Source organism: Coregonus lavaretus, assembly GCF_964263955.1.
Source record: "Coregonus lavaretus genome assembly, chromosome: 6".
Lineage (NCBI taxonomy): Eukaryota > Metazoa > Chordata > Actinopteri > Salmoniformes > Salmonidae > Coregonus > Coregonus lavaretus.
In genome coordinates, this window is record NC_139993.1 from 7,978,679 (window position 1) to 8,000,957 (window position 22,279).

The 22,279-nt window shown below is 41.8% G+C and overlaps 1 protein-coding gene across 1 annotated transcript; it reads left to right on the forward strand.

Moving 5' to 3' along the window:
* Positions 1-4,295: 4,295 nt before the first annotated feature.
* On the forward strand, positions 4,296-20,953 carry commd1 (copper metabolism (Murr1) domain containing 1). Its single transcript, XM_084163463.1, has 3 exons — positions 4,296-4,498; positions 5,032-5,319; positions 19,969-20,953. The coding sequence occupies exons 1-3, from the start codon at positions 4,325-4,327 to the stop codon at positions 20,074-20,076; spliced, it is 570 nt and encodes a 189-aa protein (XP_084019589.1). The 5' UTR covers positions 4,296-4,324; the 3' UTR covers positions 20,077-20,953.
* The last annotated feature ends 1,326 nt before the right edge of the window (positions 20,954-22,279 follow it).

Sequence of the window (22,279 nt, forward strand, 5' to 3'; positions counted from 1 at the left end):
CCTGTTCCAAACCAGGAACAGGTTCTGTATTCTGTTCCAAATCAGGAACAGGTTCTGTATTCTGTTCCAAACCTGTTCCAAACCAGGAACAAGTACTCTATTCTGTTCCAAACCATGAACAGGTTCTGTATTCTGTTCCAAACCAGGTAACTGGTTGGGCTTTATTGTGGTTTCCTCTAGACTAGAAGTATAGAGGTTGATTATAACCTATAAGAAATCTGCACATATTAAGAAGTGATTGTATGTTGAAATAAATCATTTTAAATTAAAAAATAACTTTATTTTAAATAATTGTTTAAAAGGTCACTGCTGTAGGTACAGTGTAACAATAATGAATAATTACAATAGTTTTGCAATGTAGACCTACTTACAGGAGCACTGTAATAAATTATGTCCACGGTTATTTTCCCCATTCGTCCTGTGAGAGGAAGTAGTACAATTCTTTTGACTCTCTTTGGCCCAGTCTACAGAATGACACAGCATCGCCTCTCCCGCCGAGGCTTATGGGAGTCTCTGCTCTCGGGGATACTGACAGACACATGACTCTGTGTCCGCATGTTTCCTTTGCTCTCATGTGGCATGTCAATCACAGACTCCCTTGATGGTGTTGGCCTGGGACTCATGGCAGAGGGCCTCTTGATGTTGACCCGGTCAGGTTGGCTGACAGCTGGTTGATAAACGATGGTGTGGCTTTGAGCTGGAGTCTCTTGCCGCTTGACTGCACTGACAAACATAATGTGCCTGGGCACCAGGTACCCAGCTTGCCTTAGCAGCTCCTCCAGCTCCAGATTACGGACGAGCCTGACCAAACCCCTACTGATCCGATATGTTTTCTGGCGATCAAAGGTCCTCACATCCTCGTGTTGGGTCACATAGACTTTATCCAACACCGAGTCAGGGTGAAGACTGATGATGATACGGTCCATATTGCTGTTATCATGGTGTCCTTTGTAGTTCTGCCTAACGTTTGCAGGCAGGTCATCTGCCCCTGGGGTATTCAGGTTGCCCACCTCATAGTACGGAAAGTTCTGGTTGGGGAGCAGTTGGTCACAGTTACCGTGACACTCGGGTCGGTTATCGAAGCGATGGAAGCCAAACTTCTTCCTTTTGGGGTTGCACAGCGCCAGTAGGTCACCGTTGTTGTTGAATGTGACGTAGTTATGGGAGAACCAGTGGAGCAGGTAAAGCCCATGCCTGGGCCAAGGCCTACCAAAGCCAGACGAGTTGAGGTGTCCCATTTCATTTAATGTTTTAATGTTAGCCATCGTTACACCTGAAATGATAGGAGGGAGGAGAGAGAGGAAGGAGGAGAGAGAGGAAAACAACATGTTTAGCATACTACTACTATAAACATTGTAAATAAGAATTTGTTCTTAACTGACTTGCCTAGTTAAATAAAGGTTAAATAAAAAAAAATACTACAGAGCCGGCTGCCTGGCCAAACTAAGCAATCGGGGGAGAAGGGCCTTGGTCAGGGAGGTGACCAAGAATGCGATGGTCACTCTGACAGAGCTCCAGAGTTCCTCTGTGGAGATGGGAGAACCTTCCAGATGGACAACAATCTCTGCAGCACTACACCAATCAGGCCTTTATGGTAGAGTGGCCAGACGGAAGCCACTCCTCAGTAAAAGGCACATGACAACCCACTTGGAGTTTGCCAAAAGGCACCTAAAGGACTCTCAGACCATGAGAAACAAGTTTCTCTGGTCTGATGAAACCAATATTGAACTCTTTGGCCTGAATGCCAAGCGTCACGTCTGGAGGAAACGTGGCACCATCCCTACGGTGAAGCATGGTGGTGGCAGCATCAAGCTGTGGGGATGTTTTTCAGCGGCAGGGACTGGGATACTAGTCAGGATCGAGGGAAAGATGAACGGAGCAAAGTACAGAGAGATCCTTGATGAAAACCTGCTCCAGAGCGCTCAGGACCTCAGACTGGGGCGAAGGTTCACCTTCCAACAGGACAACAACCCTAAGCATACAGCCAAGACAACGCATGAGTGGCTTCGGGACAAGTCTCTGAATGTCCTTGAGTGGCCCAGCCAGAGCCCGGACTTGAACCCGATCGAACATCTCTGGAGAGACCTGAAAATAGCTGTGCAGTGACGCTCCCCATCCAACCTGACAGAGCTTGAGAGGATCTGCAGAGAAGAATGGGAGAAACTCCCCAAATACAGGTGTGCCAAGCTTGTAGCGTCATAGAATAAGGCTGTAACGTAACAAAACTGGGAAAAAGTCAAGGGGTCTGAATACTTTCCGAACATCTCATTCCAAATTCATGGGTATTAATATGGAGTTGGTCCCCCCTGTGCTGCTATAACAGCCTCCACACTCTAGGTTACTGTGCGGCTGCTCGGCCATGGAAAAAAAAATTATGAAGCTCCCGACGAACAGTTCTTGTGCTGACGTTGCTTCCAGAGGTAGTTTGGAACTCGGTAGTGAGTGTTGCAACCGAGGACAGACGACTTTTACGCGCTACGCTCTTCATCACTTGGCGGTCTCGTTCTGTGAGCTTGTGTGGCCTACCACTTCTCAGCTGAGCCGTTGTTGCTCCTAGACGTTTCCACTTCACAATAACAGCACTTACAGTTGACCGGGGCAGCTCTAGTAGGGCAGAAATGTGACAAACTGACTTGTTGGAAAGGTGGCATCCTATGACGGTGCCACGTTGAAAGTCAATGAGCTCTTCAGTAAGGCCATTCTACTGCCAATATTTGTCTATGGAGAATGCATGGCTGTGTGCTCGATACACCTGTCAGAAACGTGTGTGGCTGAAATAGCCGAATCCACTTATTTGAAGGGGTGTCCACATGCTTTTGTATCTATAGTGTATTTCTATTTGAGAGTTCCACAACGTTGTACCCTACTGGATTGAATGGACTGAAGCCAAATACCTTTCTTTCCTGATCCTGCCACAATCTATAACGACCTAATACAACCGAACCACTCTACCGTCCACAAAGCTCAACCTATTCTAACCTCATTCTGCATCACAGGAGGCTGCTCAGGGGAGGACGGCTCATAATAATGGCCAGAACGGAGCGAATGGAATGGCATCAAATACCTGGAAACCATTTGTTTAAGGTATTTGATACCATTCCATTAATTCCGCTCCAGCCATTACCACGAGCCTGTCCTCCTCAATTAAGGTGCCATCAACCTCCTGTGTTCTGCATGTAATGCTGCTCTCAAACTTCATAGTAGTTTATGATCTGAGTTGAAGAAGTTGAGGTCAGTAGCTTGTGAACCTCTGTTTATATTCAAACACAAAAAAATATTTTGTCATTTGTTAAGATTATTGTTAGTACTGGCTGATATTGTAATTCACAAACTGTACAATAATAGGTGTTTGATGTTACAGATGCGATGCCAAATGGAGAAAACCACCTGCGGTGCCTGTTACCATGAATACACACGCGCGCACATACACAGACACACACACACACACACACACACACACACATACATACATACATACTTCCACAGTACCTTATTTATGAAATACTGTAGATCTGTTGTTGCAGCTTTCTTGTTGTGCCTATTCTGTGTCCTAGTGAGTGTTTTCCGGGTATTATCCTGGTAGGGCATAAGGCTGGGAGGCTGAAGATTGAAGAAATGAAACCAAAAGTAGCCAATTTATTGCATGGAATATTAGTGTGTGTATTGAACTAAAACTCATGAGGCATTTATAACTTATATTCTTCAAGAATAAATTACTATATATCATTCATTTAAATGGGTTAGTTCTGGATGGGAGATGCAGGTAAAGCTGCCATATATTAATTGTGTAATAGTACAGTAGTGTATACTTAGGACTAGCCTAATGCAATTGTCTTAAGCCTAATTTATACCGTACGTACACAATGCAAGAATGCATTTAGCTACACAAAATGTAGCAAACACGTGCAGTGACACAATTTGTAACGTGATGCTACTATGTTTTTCGTTCTCTCATTTCAGGACTTCCCCACTTTACTATTGATGTGAATAAATAAACATATAAGACTGATTTTGAGACTGTACAACAATTAACATACTTCCATTAGGCTATTGTAGTTATTTTGTTTCTGTTCTGTTTAGTTTGTCAAAGGTTTACAAAGAAATACTGTTTTCAACTATGGTATATTTTGAATTATATAAGACTACTTATTTTCAACCTCACGTCGCTTTCAACGATGATTTGTTTTTGTGTGTGTGTGTGTGTGTGTGTGTGTGTGTGTGTGTTGGGGGGGGGGGGGGGGGGGGGTTCTTGGATATGTAGGCCAATCAAACCAATGAGCGGATATACACATGACAGGAGTAACGTGACTTGTGGGGCTGGAACATGGCGGATGTCGAAACAACGAAATCTTTGAACGGTTTGCTGATTGGAATAGCACAAATAGTGTATTATAATAATGCTGAAATAACAGAGGAACTTTTGAAAAATGAACTTTATCCAGACTTAACACAGGAGGAGTTTCGCGCGATGCATGAAAAGATGAAAGGTCTTTTAAAGGTACTGTCAACTTCTGCATTTTGACATCATTCTCAGCTGAGTCCTCTTGTGTTGATTGATTTGAGAAATGTAACTAGCTACATGACTATAGGGATAGGCTGTAGGTAGCAAACAGTTGCATGTTTCAAATGCTCAACCTAGTCCTGCAGCCCATATGCTTGATACCTGTTTCTCTATTGTCTTTATTTGCTGTCTGTAAAATCTTACTAAAACAAACTTTTCAGCTCAATCAGTTAATTTAATTTGTACTATACAAAAGGCCTTGTAAATAAATAGCTAGGATAGGGTGTTTGGATTCATTCATGTTGACAACAGTGGTTTTCAATGAGTTTGTCTGCCCTACAGGCTGAGATTTACCTTTCACTAGATGGCAGCACTAGAACACTTGTGTAAACACATATTTCCCTCCAATGTCCTTGGTGTGGAGGTGACATTGTTTCTACATTTCTATCTTGACCAGAACAAGATAATACAACTGGAAAAACGTCAACCTCTTTGTTAGACTAACAAATCTTTGATTCTCCCCCTCTCAGTCCATCGCCACTGCTAACATGGACCAGGCCCAGCTGGAAGCCTACCTGACTGCCCAGACCAGGAAGCAGGGCACGGGGGGTGTGAGCGCCGAGCAGGCGGCCGCCCTCTCCCGGTTCTGGAAAAGCCACCGGGCCCGGGTGATGGAGAGCCTGCTGGGCCAGAGCCGCTGGGAGCCTGGCCTGAAGGGCCTCACCTGGAGGGTGGACCTCCAGACCTCAGCCAGCAGAGGGGGGGCCGCCAGCAGTCCCGTGGCCCTGGTGGAGCTGGAACTGGGCAGGGCTGGAGAGGTGACAAGGGAAAGGGGGGGAAGAGGCCCACACTCTAAAATACCAGTCACACTGACTGTACAAGCACATTACATGGCTACCTGCAATTAGACCAAAGTTATATGTTTTGATTCCCCAATTGTGCTTTCAGACATAGTAACTTATGGAAATCAACAGGATTTCTCCTCCGGACTTGTTCCTTAATGGGCCCCAGGTGGGCGGAGTTTGCACATTTTGAATTTAAACTATCTAATTAGTCCTAAATTGAAATCTCCACCTACCCGGGCCACCGAGTCATGCATAGTTGAACCTCTAGGAAATGTAATGTCAATATAATGTAGGACTATGCAAACTATATGGAAGCTGTAGAGCACGTCGTTCAGAACACATCAGTGACTTTCTTCTCACCTTCCTCTTTCCTGCTTTAGCAGTATATTTATTACTTTGTCATAGTTCCACATTTTTGTGTCTGTACCAGTGCTACATATACTAGTCTGCCTCTCACCTGTTCGTCCTCAACCTAACACATAGCTGTGTCCCAAATGACACCCCATTCCCTATGTATTCCCTATATAGTGCACTATTTTTGACCCTATGAGCCCTGGTCAAAGTAGTGCACTATATAGGAAATAGAGTGGCTTTTGGGACGCATCCATAATTGAGGGTTGGGACTATACTGGAATTTCAATAGTATCACCCTTTTATCACAATACATCAAAGCATCCTGGTATGGCTTTTTAATGGCACACATTTTTTGTTGTTGTTGCAAAAGTGGTGTTCATTTGGTCAGGCCAAAAGCCTAGCCCTGTGTGTGCCTTTTTTTGTTTTTCCCCGGCCTCTATCATGTTATCGGCCAGCGTTGTTGTGGAGAGTTGGCATCTCTGTGGCTCTGCTGAGATGGCGACTTGGCTCTAGCTTCAATCCCTTTAGTCTGGTATTAGCTGGTGACACTACAGTGTCTTCTCTTCTAGGTATTAGTAGCAGGGAGAGTTCCAGGGAAAAAAAACATTTCACAATTATGGGTGATAAAAGCATTGTCTTACGCCAGATACACAATGCAACAATATCGCCTGCTGGTCAGTTGACAGACAAGCGTTGCGTAGGAGTGTCAGAAGACAATGGTCCAAAACATGGTAATGGGCAATTCCCTGGTAACAGTGATGCTGAGACTCAGATTTTTCACACACAAACCGTCATTCTAGTAGCCCTTGTGCACAGAGTTTTATGGTTTGTTTAACTTAGCAATCATTGGTTTTTGTTTGACATACATTTTAAAGTCAAACATCTATGTCAAACAAAAACCAATGATTGCTAAGTTAAACAAACCATAAAACTCTGTGCACAAGGGCTACTAGAATGATGGTTTGTGTGTGAAAAATCTGAGTCTCAGCATCACTGTTACTGTGGAATTGCCCTAATGTAAGGTAAAACATTGTTAGAATGTGAAGACGAGTAGAGCTAGTACTACAGTCAGTGAGACTACATTGCAGTGTCCAGTAGGCAGATCAGTCCCAGGGAAAATGATTATTGTATCAATTTGTAAAAGAAAATTACATTGTAAGTGTAGAGCTTTTTCTGCCCCTACTACAGCTTTTTCTTTCAACCACCACACTATATTTAGTTGATTATTATATCCATGATTGATTCTCATACTTTTTATAGTGCACTGTGTTGTAATCTACATCATCCATGTCAATGAATCCATATATTTTTGTCCCTACCATTAATAGTCCTTTATAGCCAGTAAAGGTAACCGGTCTATAGGCTCATACTCCCATATCAAGATCATTCTAAATGCTTTAGGTTAGGATGCTGTGGGATTTCATTTAATTTAATCTCTACGATTTGAATGGTTTAAATGACTTAGGCCCATCTATAACCTATGTATCTATAAGCTATATATAAAATGATGCCAAATGTTGATTGGCTTTGGTTTGGTCATACAGTACCAGTCAACATTTTGGACACACCTACTTGTTCCATGGTTTTTCTTTATTTGTACTATTTCCTACATTGTAGAATAATAGTGAAGACATCAACACTATGAAATAACACATGGAATCATGTAGTAACCAGAAAAGTGTTAAACAAATCAAAATATATTTTATATTTGAGATTCTTCAAAGTAGCCACCCCTTGCCTTGATGACAGCTTTGCACACTCTTGGCATTCTCTCAACCAGCTTCATGAGGTAGTCACCTGGAATGCATTTCAATGAACAGGTGTGCCTTGTTAATTTGTGGAATTTCTTTCCTTAATGCGTTTGAGCCAATCAGCTATGTTGTGATAAGGTAGGGGTGATATACAGAAGATGGCCCTATTTGGTAAAAGACCAAGTCCATATTATGGCAAGAACAGCTCAAATAAGCAAAGAGAAACAACAGTCCATCATTACTTTAAGACATGAAGGTCAGTCAATCCGGAAAATTTCAAGAACTTTGAAAGTTTCTTCAAGTGCAGTCGCAGAAACTATCAAGTGCTGGCTCTCATGAGGACCGCCACAGTAAAGGAAGACCCAGAGTTACCTCTGCTGCAGAGGATAAGTTCATTAGAGTTAACGGCTCAGATTGCAGCCCAAATAAATGTTTCACAGAATTCAAGTAACAGACACACCTCAACATCAACTGTTCAGAGGAGACTGCGTGAATCAGGCCTTCATGGTCGAATTGCTGCAAAGAAACCACTACTAAAGGACAACAATAATAAGAAGAGACTTGCTTGGGCCAAGAAACACGAGCAATGGACATTCGACCGGTGGAAATCTGTCCTTTGGTCTGAGTCCAAATTTGAGATTTTTGGTTCCAACCGCCGTGGCCTTGTGAGACGCAGAGTAGGTGAACGGATGATCTCTGCATGTGTGGTTCCCACCGTGAAGCATGGAGGAGGAGGTGTGCGGGTGCTTTGCTGGTGACACTGTGATTGATTTAAAATTCAAGGCATACTTAACCAGCATGTCTACCACAGCATTCTGCAGCGATACGCAATCCCATCTGGTTTGCGCTTAGTGGGACTATAATTTGTTTTTCAACAGGACAATGACCCAAAACACACCTCCAGGCTGTGTAATGGCTATTTGACTAAGGAGAGTGATGGAGTGCTGCATCAGATGACCTGGCCTCCACAATCACCTGACCTCAACCCAGTTGAGATGGTTTGGGATGAGTTGGACCGCAGAGTGAAGGAAAAGCAGCCAACAAGTGCTCAGCATATGTGGGAACTCCTTCAAGACTGTTGGAAAAAACTGTTGGTTGAGAGAATGCCAAGAGTGTGCAAAGCTGTCATCAAGGCAAAGGGTGGCTACTTTGAAGAATATAAAATATATTTTGATTTGTTTAACACTTTTTTTGGTCACTACATGATTCCATATGTGTTATTTCATAGTTTTGATGTCTTCACTATTATTCTACAATGTAGAAAATAGTTAAAAAATAAAGAAAAATCCTTGAATGAGTAGGTGTGTCTAAACTTTTGACTGGTACTGTTGAAGGAAGGAAAAATATTAAAGTCGCTATGGACGCCGCGGCCCAGATGTCCACGTGGATAATCCATAGAGCGTCTGAGAGGGGGAAAGTATTTTGAAGGGTGCGTCCCAAATGGCACCCTATTCCCTATAGGGCATCACTTTTGACCAGAGGGAATAGGGTGCCATTTGGGACACACACCAAGTCAACTGACAGACCCCAGCTGAAGCCACCCCCACAGAGGTTTCAGGTCTGAAATTTCGTCAGCCGGTGATTGTCAAGCAAATAAATGTTGGTCTCACGGTAATTGACCGTTAATTAACATAAACACAATTAGCATTTCCTGGCTTCCACACACAGCCTACAAGCCATTTTAAAAAGTCTAATAAATCCATGTAATATAGCCTACACCTTCACAATAAATACAATTTTTATTTTAGGTCTAAAGAAGCATGATATTAATAAAATGTAGTCTATTTCAGAAGAAAATAATTGCATACTCTGAGGTGTCCTTATGTTAGGTCCTGATGTGGCTATGCCAAATGGCTGTGGGCTACACTAGTTCATTTAACAGACAAGATTTGCTTATAATTCCATTGCATTATTTTATAGTAAGAAGAATACAATTGAACAAAACTGAATAGAATATAAATATTTTCTCCAAACAATTTTAGGGAGTGTGCACATGCGGCTATTCTGTGTTGAGCGGTTAACAAATAAATAGGTACTCCTATATGCTTAATTTAGAGTTATTCATGTAACTTTAGTGCTGCGTTGTGCCCTTCTCCCTGAGTGTGCTGCGCAATCCAAAGCGTTTTTCATTCACACCGCTCTCCGTCACGTGATCGGGTCTTTCTCACAGGCTAGAAGTGAAGACAGACACATCGGGGATGCAACTGCGCGCGTCCTTATCCAATTCCAAGTTGCATATTGAAGATATTGGAAGAACTGTCCACGTACTTTTCGTCAGCCAACAAGATGAGTAGGCCTAACGAACAGCAAAAGTACTAGCCTATGTCAATCTACTATCCCCCATAGTACAAAAGTCGACCTATTCTGTGCGAGAAATAAATATTCCAAACATAGTCTGGGACAGTTGTGGGATGCGATAGATCCCAAATTAATACAACCACTAGCATCAAAAAACCTTTTTTTATGCAATGTGGCTGACGCAACAGATCAGAACGTTTAGCTTAAAATGTTGATAAACTATTAGGCTATTTCTTCACATTATAAGCGCAGCAATGCGCACATGGTAGTAGGCTATAAGCGCAAATGTTCCATTAGCGGAAAACACTATTATCAAAAGTGACCGCAAATGCAATTATCCATGTAATGCTTTTATTATAAAGGTGCATTTTTATGGTGAAAGTTATCTTCCCCAAACTTGAAACTCACGTGTTGCTTATGTATGCCAGTTAGGCTCTACACCCCTTGTAAAGCAGATTAATGTGCTTAATTTTAAGAAGTTATTTGGCCATTTTAGCTGTGATACAAACCTTATTATAGGCCTATGGGCTAGGCTACATGAGGTGTGCGACTATGATTCGAACAAGTCGCAAAACAAAGGAATTGTTTCTTATGCTGGACATCATTCACAAGTGATAATATATAATTCACAAGTGATAGGCTAATATTTTCACCCATCAGACTATTCTTGATTTAATCTTGTCTTTACATATACTACACAATATGTTTGACATTTGTTTTGATTTAGAATGGAGCATTATTATGCATCTGTATCGAAAAAGGGGCAGCGGGAAATGCGCTTAAATAGCGAATGGAGGACGCTTTTCCCCGTGGTTTGTTTTCATGCCAGCCAGGTAGGCTATATGCCTGTTGTAAATATAAGCAATGTGCTTAATATTAGGAAAGTTGAGAAATAAATATAGTAGGCCTAGCCTATAGAAAGCTGATGGGATCCTCCTCTTTTTATTAGCGGCAATCACTCTGTTTTCTCCCGCAATTGCGTAGCCTATAGAAATGTTGCGCAACATGAGCTAAGTAAGAAAAGGGAATTTTTAAAAAAAAAATAATTAGCTCATGGGCTCTCATGAAGTGTTTGATTAGATTTTCGAATACATTTGCATTGATGTCAGAGTGATTAGAGGGACAATAGAGTGCTGAGTACCAGGCAGTTAGCACGTTTGGTAGGCTACTAATGAGCAGCAACAGCATCAGAGCTTGGAGAAGCCTAATTACCGTGACTAAACGGTCATGTGGAATTTGACTGCCTTCATGACTTGTGACCGAATACGGTCACCACAACAGCCCTAGGATCTGCTTGCCCCGCCCCTTTCCTCATCTTAATCACCAACGGCCAAAGCACCAAACTGGCTCTATTCCACCTGTTGGATGTCTTCTTATCTGCATGACTGAGCTACATCCATCCTATGGTTGGTGGGTTAGTTTGTCCTGCTAATGCTTCTATAGTCTTGACTCTCTAGAGTCAACTGCTTGAAAAGGCTATACAGAACTTTTGCTTCTGAGGGTGCTCTTGAGCCAAAAGGGCTCCCCCAGAAATATTGCCCAGAAATGACCTAATTTAACAGGAAAATATATATGAACTATACAGAATACAATCAAGACAATATTTAAAATGGCTTCTTGTTCCTTTTGCATGTCTCATCTTCTAATAGACCGGAGTGGCCCATTTTCATTCAACACACAGGCCTATTTACTCTGAATCGGAAGCTCCCTGTAGACTTGAGCTAAAATGGAGTATAGCTTCCGCTCCCACATATTTAAATAAACTTGGTATAGCCTAATAATGGGCTGGGTGGTGTCTGCTCCGTTCCCAATGGAGCTTCAGCTTTTATCTGGGATCAAAAAGATCTTCTATTCTGACGCAATCACATCCTTGCTGTAACCACAGCCATTGTGCCTTTTCATGGATACTATAGCAGATTCAAAGACGATTTTATGAAGACATCATTTTTACTAGGGTGAATAGAAGTGGTCTGTTGACATTTTTATTTTTATTTGGCAGTGGGAGAGACTGTCTTACAATAACATGTGGTAAATCAATAACTTCACTTTGTAATCTAGTAGCACAATTACAGCATGCAAGCTAGAGGCCAACGGACCGTTGGTAGTCTGTGTGCAGTAAGATTAACAAGGTGACATCTGTAAAACAAACCGTTGCACGAGTCTACAGAACCAAATTGGTTCTGTAACAGTTCGCAATCATTTGCCCAGTGATTATGTGGCTAAAAAAGCGGAACATGTCCAGCCTATGTCCTACCCACACATACTATCCTCAGCAACTGACCGTTTATCAGGTGCTGTGAAATAGTAAACTAATTCTGTTAGTTTTAGGAAAATCCCCTGAAGTCGTTGTTCAATGGATCTATTTACTTAGCTGAGGGACGTTAAGTAAATAGCACCACTAAGCACCACTGATGGCTGTGCTCTCCCATTTGAGGATGACCACAGTACATGCATGTACATTCTATTGAATTCTCAGAGCTCCAGTACTAAACCGGCTCTTTGTGCTGTATGTGGGTAATGTATGAGGGTGTAGTTTCCACATTCTTACATTTCATATAGCACAGGTTCCTGTGCTGTAGGCACGAAATGTTATGAAACATTTCAAAATGGAGGTGCTACAGGATCTCATCCAATAAGAACACGTATTTGTTTTTCCTGTTGTAAAACGTTTTGTCCTACTGGACACCATTAAACAAGGCCATCCAGGTGTTGCTCTTGACTTTTCATCTGGATGACAGCCTAAGTCTTAGTTCTCCTACTGTAAGTGCATTACATTTGACAGACAGTGCTTTGCACCAGTGATCCGTGGAGTCGAGAGGAGCTCCTAGTTGACGTTTGATGATTTACAAAACAAGCTTGGGTCGTTTGTCTCTGTCGTTAGGCGTTGCCTTTACCCACAGCGACCCAAACCAACCTCCTTAACCTTGTGAAGTCAAAGACATAATGCACTAACGATATCAGCCGTCAGGCAGAAAGAATGTTGATTGAATCCCTATGACCAAATTGTTTTTGACCAAAGTGTCAAAAGGGAAGGTTTGTTCTGTGTGTGTGCCAATTCAAGAGTTAGGAAAGTGAAGAAATATGATAGGTATGAGGCATTCCAATTCCTGCCTATAGATGATAGCTGGCATGTAACATTAGGTGTCTTTAATTGGAGGGTGGAGAGTCAAAAGACATTGAAAGTAGACGAGGGTGATTGCTTATTACACATTATCTCCCTGTCCTATTGTCTCAGTATGCTGGTTTATTACTGTTCTTACATGTCAATGTGTTTACCTATATGTCAATCAATGGCAAACACAGAAGGCATGACCATTTCTTCTCTCCACACAGGAGATTTCTCAGAGGACTGCACAGTGAAGTCTTAAATGACATTTTTCCGCTTGTCTTCTCTCCCATCATTCTTCTGTTTGTTGTCTCTCGATAACAGTAACGGGAGCATACTTGTATTCCCAGGGTATCCAGCCTGGTCTCATAGACTAGACGTAACATAGTAAATGTAAATCCAGCCCACTCAAATTAGTATATGTTACGTTTGGTATGGTTACATAAGACAGATGTTTACTTAAGGTTGGGCGTAAAACGTGAACGTCTAGCAAGTCAAAGGTCACAGACAACTTTAGCATTTTAGCAAATTAGCAATTTTTCAACTACTTACTACTTTTTAGCTACTTTGCAACTAGCATGTTAGCTTACCCTAACCCTAACATTAACCCTTACCCTTTAACCTCTTAAGGATCGGACCCTTTTTTTCAATTTTCACCTAAAATGACATACCCAAATCAACTACCTGTAGCTCAGGACCTGAAGCAAGGATATGCATATTCTTGATACCATTTGAAAATAAACACTTTGAAGTTTGTGGAAATGTGAAATTAATGTAGGAGAATATAACACATTAGATCTGGTAAAAGATAATACAAATAAAAAAAACATGTGTTTTCTATAAAAAAAATTGTTCCATCATCTTTGAAATGCAAGAGAAATGCCACAATATAATATTGCAGTTTAGGCGCAAAATAGATTTTGGCCACTAGATGGCAGCAGTGTCTGTGCAAAGTTTCAGATTTATAATAATAATAATAATAATATGCCATTTAGCAGACGCTTTTATCCAAAGCGACTTACAGTCATGTGCGCATACATTTTTACGTATGGGTGGTCCCGGGGATCGAACCCACTATCCTGGCGTTACAAGCGCCATGCTCTACCAATTGAGCTACAGAGGACCACCCATACGAAGCATTGCAATACTGGACTATTTTGTATCAAGTCTGCCCAAATGTGCCGAATTGGTCAATTGATAAATTTTCAAGTACATAACTATAGAGAACATACAAAGATAATATGGAAATACAAAATGTAAGTTTACACACTCCCAGGAATGTCATACATGATGGATCATTAGCTTATACACTAACTTTCACACATCTAGATGGCCGGGCGGGGTGGGTGTGGAGCCAGAGACCGCAGGAGTTCAAACTGTAGAACCCAGTTCCTACATTTGAATATAAAAATGGATTTTATCAAACAAACTATGCTGCATTTTATCTCTGGGACCCTTAGGATGACAAAGCAGAGCAAGATTACTGAATATAAGTACATTATTTACCTTCAGAGGTGAATGTATCAAACCAGTTGCCGTGATAAGTTTTTTGTTGTTGTGCACTCCTCAAACAATAGCATGGTATTTTTTCACTGTAATAGCTACTGTAAATTGGAAAGGGCAGTTAGATTAACAAGAATTTAAGCTTTCTGCCCATATAAGACATGTCTATGTCCTGGAAATGTTGCTGTTACTTACAACAGTCATGCTAATCACATTAGCGCACGTCAGCTCAACCGTCCCGTATATGGGACACTGATCTCGTAGAGGTTAACCTAACTCCTAAACTTAACCCTAGCTAACGTTAGTCAGCTAGCTACTGTTCGCCACCTTGCTAGAATATCTTAAACATATCATACGTTTTGCAAATTCGTAACATATTGTATGTTTGCAAATTTGTAACATATTGTACGTTTTCTAATTCGTTACATAATGCGAATTGTAATTCGTAACATATCATATTAAATGGTTGATGGACATCCACAAATGACTACATACCATACGAAACGTAACATATCATACCAAATGTACAGTGAGGGAAAAAAGTATTTGATCCCCTGCTGATTTTGTACGTTTGCCCACTGACAAAGAAATGATCGGTCTATAATTTTAATGGTAGGTTTATTTGAACAGTGAGAGACAGAATAACAACAACAAAAATCCAGAAAAACGCAATTGATTTGCATTTTAATGAGGGAAATAAGTATTTGACCCCCTCTCAATCAGAAAGATTTCTTGCTCCCAGGTGTCTTTTATACAGGTAACGAGTTGAGATTAGGAGCACACTCTTAAAGGGAGTGCTCCTAATCTCAGTTTGTTACCTGTATAAAAGACACCTGTCCACAGAAGCAATCAATCAATCAGATTCCAAACTCTCCACCATGGCCAAGACCAAAGAGCTCTCCAAGGATGTCAGGGACAAGATTGTAGACCTACACAAGGCTGGAATGGGCTACAAGACCATCGGCAAGCAGCTTGGTGAGAAGGTGACAACAGTTGGTGCGATTATTTGCAAATGGAAGAAACACAAAAGAACTGTCAATCTCCCTCGGCCTGGGGCTCCATGCAAGATCTCACCTTGTGGAGTTGCAATGATCATGAGAACGGTGAGGAATCAGCCCAGAACTACACAGGAGGATCTTGTCAATGATCTCAAGGCAGCTGGGACCATAGTCACCAAGAAAACAATTGGTAACACACTACGCCGTGAAGGACTGAAATCCTGCAGCGTCCACAGGGTCCCCCTGCTCAAGAAAGCACATATACAGGACTGTCTGAAGTTTGCCAATTAACATCTGAATGATTCAGAGGAGAACTGGGTGAAATTGTTGTGGTCAGATGAGACCAAAATCGAGCTCTTTGGCATCAACTCAACTCGCCGTGTTTGGAGGAGGAGGAATGCTGCCTATGACCCCAAGAACACCATCCCCACCGTCAAACATGGAGGTGGAAACATTATGCTTTGGGGGTGTTTTTCTGCTAAGGGGACATGACAACTTCACCGCATCAAAGCGACGATGGACGGGGCCATGTATCGTCAAATCTTGGGTGAGAACCTTTCCTCAGCCAGGGCATTGAAAATGGGTTGTGGATGGGTATTCCAGCATGACAATGACCCAAAACACATGGCCAAGGCAACAAAGGAGTGGCTCAAGAAGAAGCACATTAAGGTCCTGGAATGGCCTAGCCAGTCTCCAGACCTTAATCTCATAGAAAATCTGTGGAGGGAGCTGAAGGTTTGAGTTGCCAAACGTCAGCCTCGAAACCTTAATGACTTGGAGAAGATCTGCAAAGACGAGTGGAACAAAATCCCTCCTGAGATGTGTGCAAACCTGGTGGCCAACTACAAGAAACGTCTGACCTCTGTGATTGCCAACAAGGGTTTTGCCACCAAGTACTAAGTCATGTTTTGCAGAGGTGTCAAATACTTATTTCTCTCATTAAAATGCAAATCAATTTATAACATTTTTGACATGCGTTTTTCTGGATTTCTTTGTTGTTATTCTGTCACTCACTGTTCAAATAAACCTACCATTAAAATTATAGACTGATCATGTCTTTGTCAGTGGGCAAACGTACAAAATCAGAAGGGGATCAAATACTTTTTTCCCTCACTGTAGTGTCTCGGATTTACATACAGAATAATACGAAATGCTCTGAGACCAGGTTGGGGTATCATATCTCACGATAAGCCCCGGCTCTATTTTTGGCTAGCTCTCTCATCTCATGTCTTGTTATTGTTTTTCCAGTAAACAAATGCATTAGCGTGCCGTGCGATCCTGGGCGTGGGCCATTGAGTGTATTCGATTAGATCTCTAATATATGATGACAGATCCGGTTCACTCAGGTGCCTCAAATACTGAAGAGAGGAATGGATGTAGCAACAGTGAGTCAGCATTCTAACTCTGTGTGCATCCCAAATGGCACTGTATTCCCTATATAGTGCACTACTTTTGATCAGAGCCTATGGCCCTCAAAAGTAGTGCCCTAAATGGAATAGATTGCCATGACTTGAGACGCAGCCCAACTTGTGAAACTACTGTATTCAGACCTAAGGAGTGATTGGTGGGTATTGGTTATGCACACAATGGTGATGAAAGATAGATTGGATAGGCTTATAGTTGTCTTTCGGTTGACCTGTCTGACCTGTAGTGTGTCTAAAATTACAGTTTGTATTCAGTGTCTTCTATGTGTCCTTTTGTATTACACATTTTACAGTCGCCCGTTAGCAAACCATTCTCGGTTAATTGTGCCAGGTATGCTGTGTAGGCCTATATAGCATATCATTTAGTTTATTTTGCTGTTAGCAGTGTGTTGGTTAAACATAAACACATGCATACTGTTAATGCTCCCTCAAAGAGAACTTCAAAACACTTTTAGAGTGCATCGATGGTCTGCAACGTAGTTCTTTCTCAATGCATTTTTCCCTCCACACCTGGCTAGCATAACAGCACATACTTAACCAAACAGAATAAACACTTGTATCATTCAACATACAGTATAAGGAATGTCTTCACTAGTAACCAAACAGGACCTACCTGAATTTTTCCAATAAGAAACGCCTGTTTTTGTTGCAAAACGTTCGCTACTTTGTGCGCTAATGAATATACACCCCTGGTTACCTGTGTTTTGTCATGTCCAGCCGAACGGGCATGTGGCACTGTGTGGATGTGGGTCACTGTGGGGTTCAAGCACATTTGAGAACGTGTACAGGTGATGTCAGCTGCCGGTGCTACTGGTGTAAGCAGTCGCTCTGGTGTCTGAGGCAGTTGGGGCTGGCCTGCTTCATTGCCAATAGCACTGCTGGGGCTCCCATTTCCCTCAGATCTGTGACAGTCTGCCACTCCCCTGGTACTGAAAATGAGGCCAGCAGAGCAGCACGCCCTTGAAGACAAGACACCACGTAGTTGAAGTCTCTACTGTGCTGTTGTATGAGAGGAGTTATTGATAAATTCAGTTGCTGTCACTATGGTGAATTTGCTACCCTTTTTCACCTGAGAGTAAGGAAGATTAGGATTGAGGTGTGCCTCATACGGTACTTAGTTGACAATTTAGTAGGCTAAACAAGTTGGTTAACAGTAAATTGATGGTATTAAAGCTAATGAGGAGCACTTATACAGTAACTGTTTTGCAGCCTAATAAAAGTAAATTATTATAGGTGTTCAGGGCGTTTAGTGTTCATTCAGCCTATGCAAGATTACACAGAGTAACTTCATCTTAACTTGATCTATCAAGTCCTAATCACTAAGCCACAATGTTTGTGTTTTATAGACTTGAGTGACAGTTGAACAATGCGCCTGGCATTCCATTAAGCTGAGGTGGACAGACCGGTTCAAGAGGGTCTTCTCTCTCGCCAACCGAAATGAACACTGAATCGTCCCGGGCAACAGACATGCTTCAAACAAACAAACGACGGTGGAAAGAAATAGGGCAGCGGTAGCCAGTAACCAGGCAACGGTTCTTTAAGAGAGGTTATAGGGCCATTGTGTGGTGATGTCCACTCTCGGGAACAATCAGACTAACAATGACATGGACAGATGGAGGGGCTCGTGTCCTATTGCGGCCACCAAGGGACGTTCATTCATTTTTCAGTGGCATGTAATGAAGACGCTACACATCATAGAAATTGAGGAGTTGATAGGCCAATCACCCGGTCTGCACATGGTCTGTGTACACTGCGACTCATTTGAAAATATACTCGGACTCAAATATCCCAAAATGTTTTGCATGTCAGCGTTCAACTTTTCATGATGTATAACTTTCGAAATACAGAAATACAGCCGGTATGATGCATTTTGCATTATATGATACAAGTTATATATTTTGAAAACTTGATTGGGGACATGCAAACCATTTTGGGACTATATCAACAATAGATTAATGAAACATACCAAAATATAGTTTTTTTTGGGTGGAGTTTTCCTTTAAGGGCAGGTGCTATAGTTGCTCTCCTGCCTTTACTTCACTGTTCTGTGATCAGCTTCTATATTTATTCTAGTCGTAACTGACCATTGTGTTAAACATGATGCCACATAACATCATGTTAAGATTCAAAAGTAGCTCTCCAAGGGGTATGGATGCCCTTGGACAGTCAACTGTTTTTTTAGAGGTCTTCTCCTCCTTTTCCCTCATTTCTCCCTATCCCCTGTTCCTGTCGTCATCTCTCTTTGATGGCACGCTGGTTAAAGGTCACATTCTCACTAGGGATATTGGAGGCTATTTTTGAAATGCCTCAGAGAGGGTAAGAGAGAACGAAAGTGAGAGTTTCAAGGGACACTGTTATAAATGGGGAAAACTCAAATGACTGTGCTACGGGCAACTGTTGCCTTTTATTTTTGTCAGTAAGTGTTGCTACATGTACCTCTAGGTCATCTTACCGCACTTACAACAATCTTCTGAAATCATTCATCTTTGTCCACTGTGTTATTTTCTTGGTATCATGTTGAAAAGAACTGTCTTGAATAAGCATTAATAAACTATTTACAAATGAGTTTCATCATTTATAAACCTTTATAAAAATAATAATGTAGAAGCATTTATAATGGCTTATTCATGAATGTTTATTTCCATTAGTCCTTTTTAGTTTGTTGTCAGTTGGAAAAAGAAAGAACAAGTGTTTGTTCCTAACTGAATGTGTCTAGACCACATCCTGGTCCTAGCATCCTCTTTCTGTTCAGTGTTCTGACCCCATTTTCCCACATACCTCTTCCTGTAGCACAAAGTGTTGAATAAGCTTTCAAAAGGCTCAACGGAGGTCAAAAACTGGCTTAGATCTCAGGTCCCATCTTTAGCACCACTGCAAAACAAAGTCTAGTTCTTACAGCTCTATGATGTCATTCAGTGGATGTTTATAGGAGTTTCCTAATCTGACCTTTGCTCCCACTTTATATGGCTGAGAGCCCGGACCTTAAAATAGGACTTGTTGTGAACTGCTCCTTCTGCAGTTAAGGTTCACGATGTTTCTGATGTCACGTCAGTTGAGCTACAGCCCTCAAATGAAGTAGGCTCTACTGCCTGTTGTCTTGGTCTTAATAACATTTTACATTTCCCTTCTCCTCCATTCCTTCCTTCCCCCATCCCTTTTCCTCTTTGCCGTTCTCGTTTTTCTTCCAGGACTCAGACTTTGTGTGTCTGGAGTTTGACGAGGCGAAGGTGAACCAGGTGCTGAAGAAGATGGCTGAGATCCAGGAGAGCATCGACACCATCGTACACCGCAGCTAGGGTCTAAATGTGTGTGTGTAATAGAAAGAGAGGAAGGCTCCCATTCTGTAGAATAAATTGTGGTTTCCTGTCTTTTCCTGTCATTTCCTGTCATTTCCCTTCATTCTATGACTTGGACAGGAAACATTAGCCTGCCGTACAGCAGACAGGACAAATATGCCTTATGTATCTTTATACCTTATTTACTGTACACACTGGCTAGAAATTGAACTGACAAGATTTCCTATTCTACATGACAGACAAGCCTATCTGTTCTACATGCAAAATAATTATCTGAAATATGTTGTATGGTTGCACCCTCCTGGACAGGCCTACGTGCTGTCCCAATTGGCCCAATGTCTTAAATATCCTTATTTTCTTGTCTCGTTTATTTTGGATTGATTGGAAAGACTTTTCATTGTTGAAAAGCAAAATTATGGAAATGTCTCTGGTCATTTATCTAGGACATTTGACTGATTGATAATAAAGATAAGAAGCCTTTACTAGAGGAATGTGTAGTTAAATGCAGTAAGTCTGCTAATATGCGCTATTTCTAACTGGATAATTGATAGCTTCAACATTCAAAGTAGTAGTTTTAAGGGTAATACAAAATAAGTAAATGGTGCACATTCATGTTATAAATGTATTGTTTAGTTTGTCGTTATCTTGATAATTCAGTCAATTTATCGTGATATGGATTTTTGTCCATATCGCCCTGCTCTAATGGAGGTCCATGTAATCGTTTTACCCCCATTTGCAGAATGGGATATCAGGCTACCTAGCTAAACACTTTGGACCAGGTGTTAAAATGTTTTATTAAACTGTGATAAGGTGTATCAAAGACTGCTTTTCATTTTGTCTTTGTAATTAATAAAACAAAGTTAAAGGACCTCATTACTACTTTCTGCGTCGTCCGCATTCCAAGAACCATGGGTCACCTCAGTATCTTGTCCTCCTCGAATATTCCTGTTCAAAGTCTGGACGGTAGCTATAGCGTTACTGTTTGACAACCATGCCGACTTGCACGGACTGGCACTGTTGCCTCGGAAGTGGGGAGTGGAGGAGGGGCGGCTGGCTTCCTGACAGGGTGGAGAGAATGGCGCTCGAAGGCTTTGATAAGGTGAGGAAAGTTGATTCATACACACCCTTGACAGGGAGCTGACTTGGTCTGAGAGAACAGATACACCCTCGTACACAAGTACACACCCTCCTTGTAAAGTGATAGGAGGAAGATTTCGGCCCTTGGGGAATCTTTAATATGGTTGTATTGACATGATGATTGTGGTCACAAGGGGGCAGTGATGAGACCAACGGGTTGGGAAGATTTGGTGGTTTACTCATCTGCCGTGAGCTGAGCTGACCCGTAGGCCCTATAACCCACGTCTTCTGGTGTACATTCACACCCTCACGCCGTCAACTACAGTAAGTAACAAAAATCAGCTCCTTAAACCAGTCATCATCAACTCCGTAACCCAAGTCAACTACGTAATCCAGGCACTGTCAACTACGTAACCCGAAGAGAAACCCAACACCCTAGCCAAACACCTCAGCCTGGAGGTGTCAGCCTTACATTAAACGGGATGTGGATTAGACAGCTACAGGTCATACTGTAACATCTACAACTCAAAGGCATTATTGACGTCACATCTACAACTCAAAGGCATTATTGACCAATCCCAGTTTGTAATGTAACAACGGCATCTGTACCGTTGAGTCACATGGACAGTGTCCAACGTTTACTGGAGTTCAAGACATATTTTTTTGTAACAATTTAACAAGGAGTGAGCTTTGGTTAAGGACTAGCGCAGGGGCATGTGATGGTTTAGGCTTGAAAGTGCTCGCGGACGAAAGCATGACTCTGTAGACTCCCCGCTTAAATCCCTGGGTGCCTCCCAAATTACATCCTATTTCCTATATAGTGCACTACATTTGAATAGGGTCCATAGGGCTCTGGTAAAAAGTAATACACTGTGTAGGGAATAGGGTGCAATTGGGACTGAAACCCAGAGACAATCAATTAGCAGTTATAAATAAATCAGCCTGAGTTATAGTTGTAATTATGGCGTCGGTCCATGATTACAACAGGAGATAAAGCAATTGACTTTCCAGCTAACCCAATTATACCAGCCTGTAGTCATTATTTTGTGTTTGAGTCTGCCTTGTATTTAGAGACAAGCAGCAAGGGTTCTGCCTCCCATGAGCGTTCCTCGTCTTTCATTGTGTT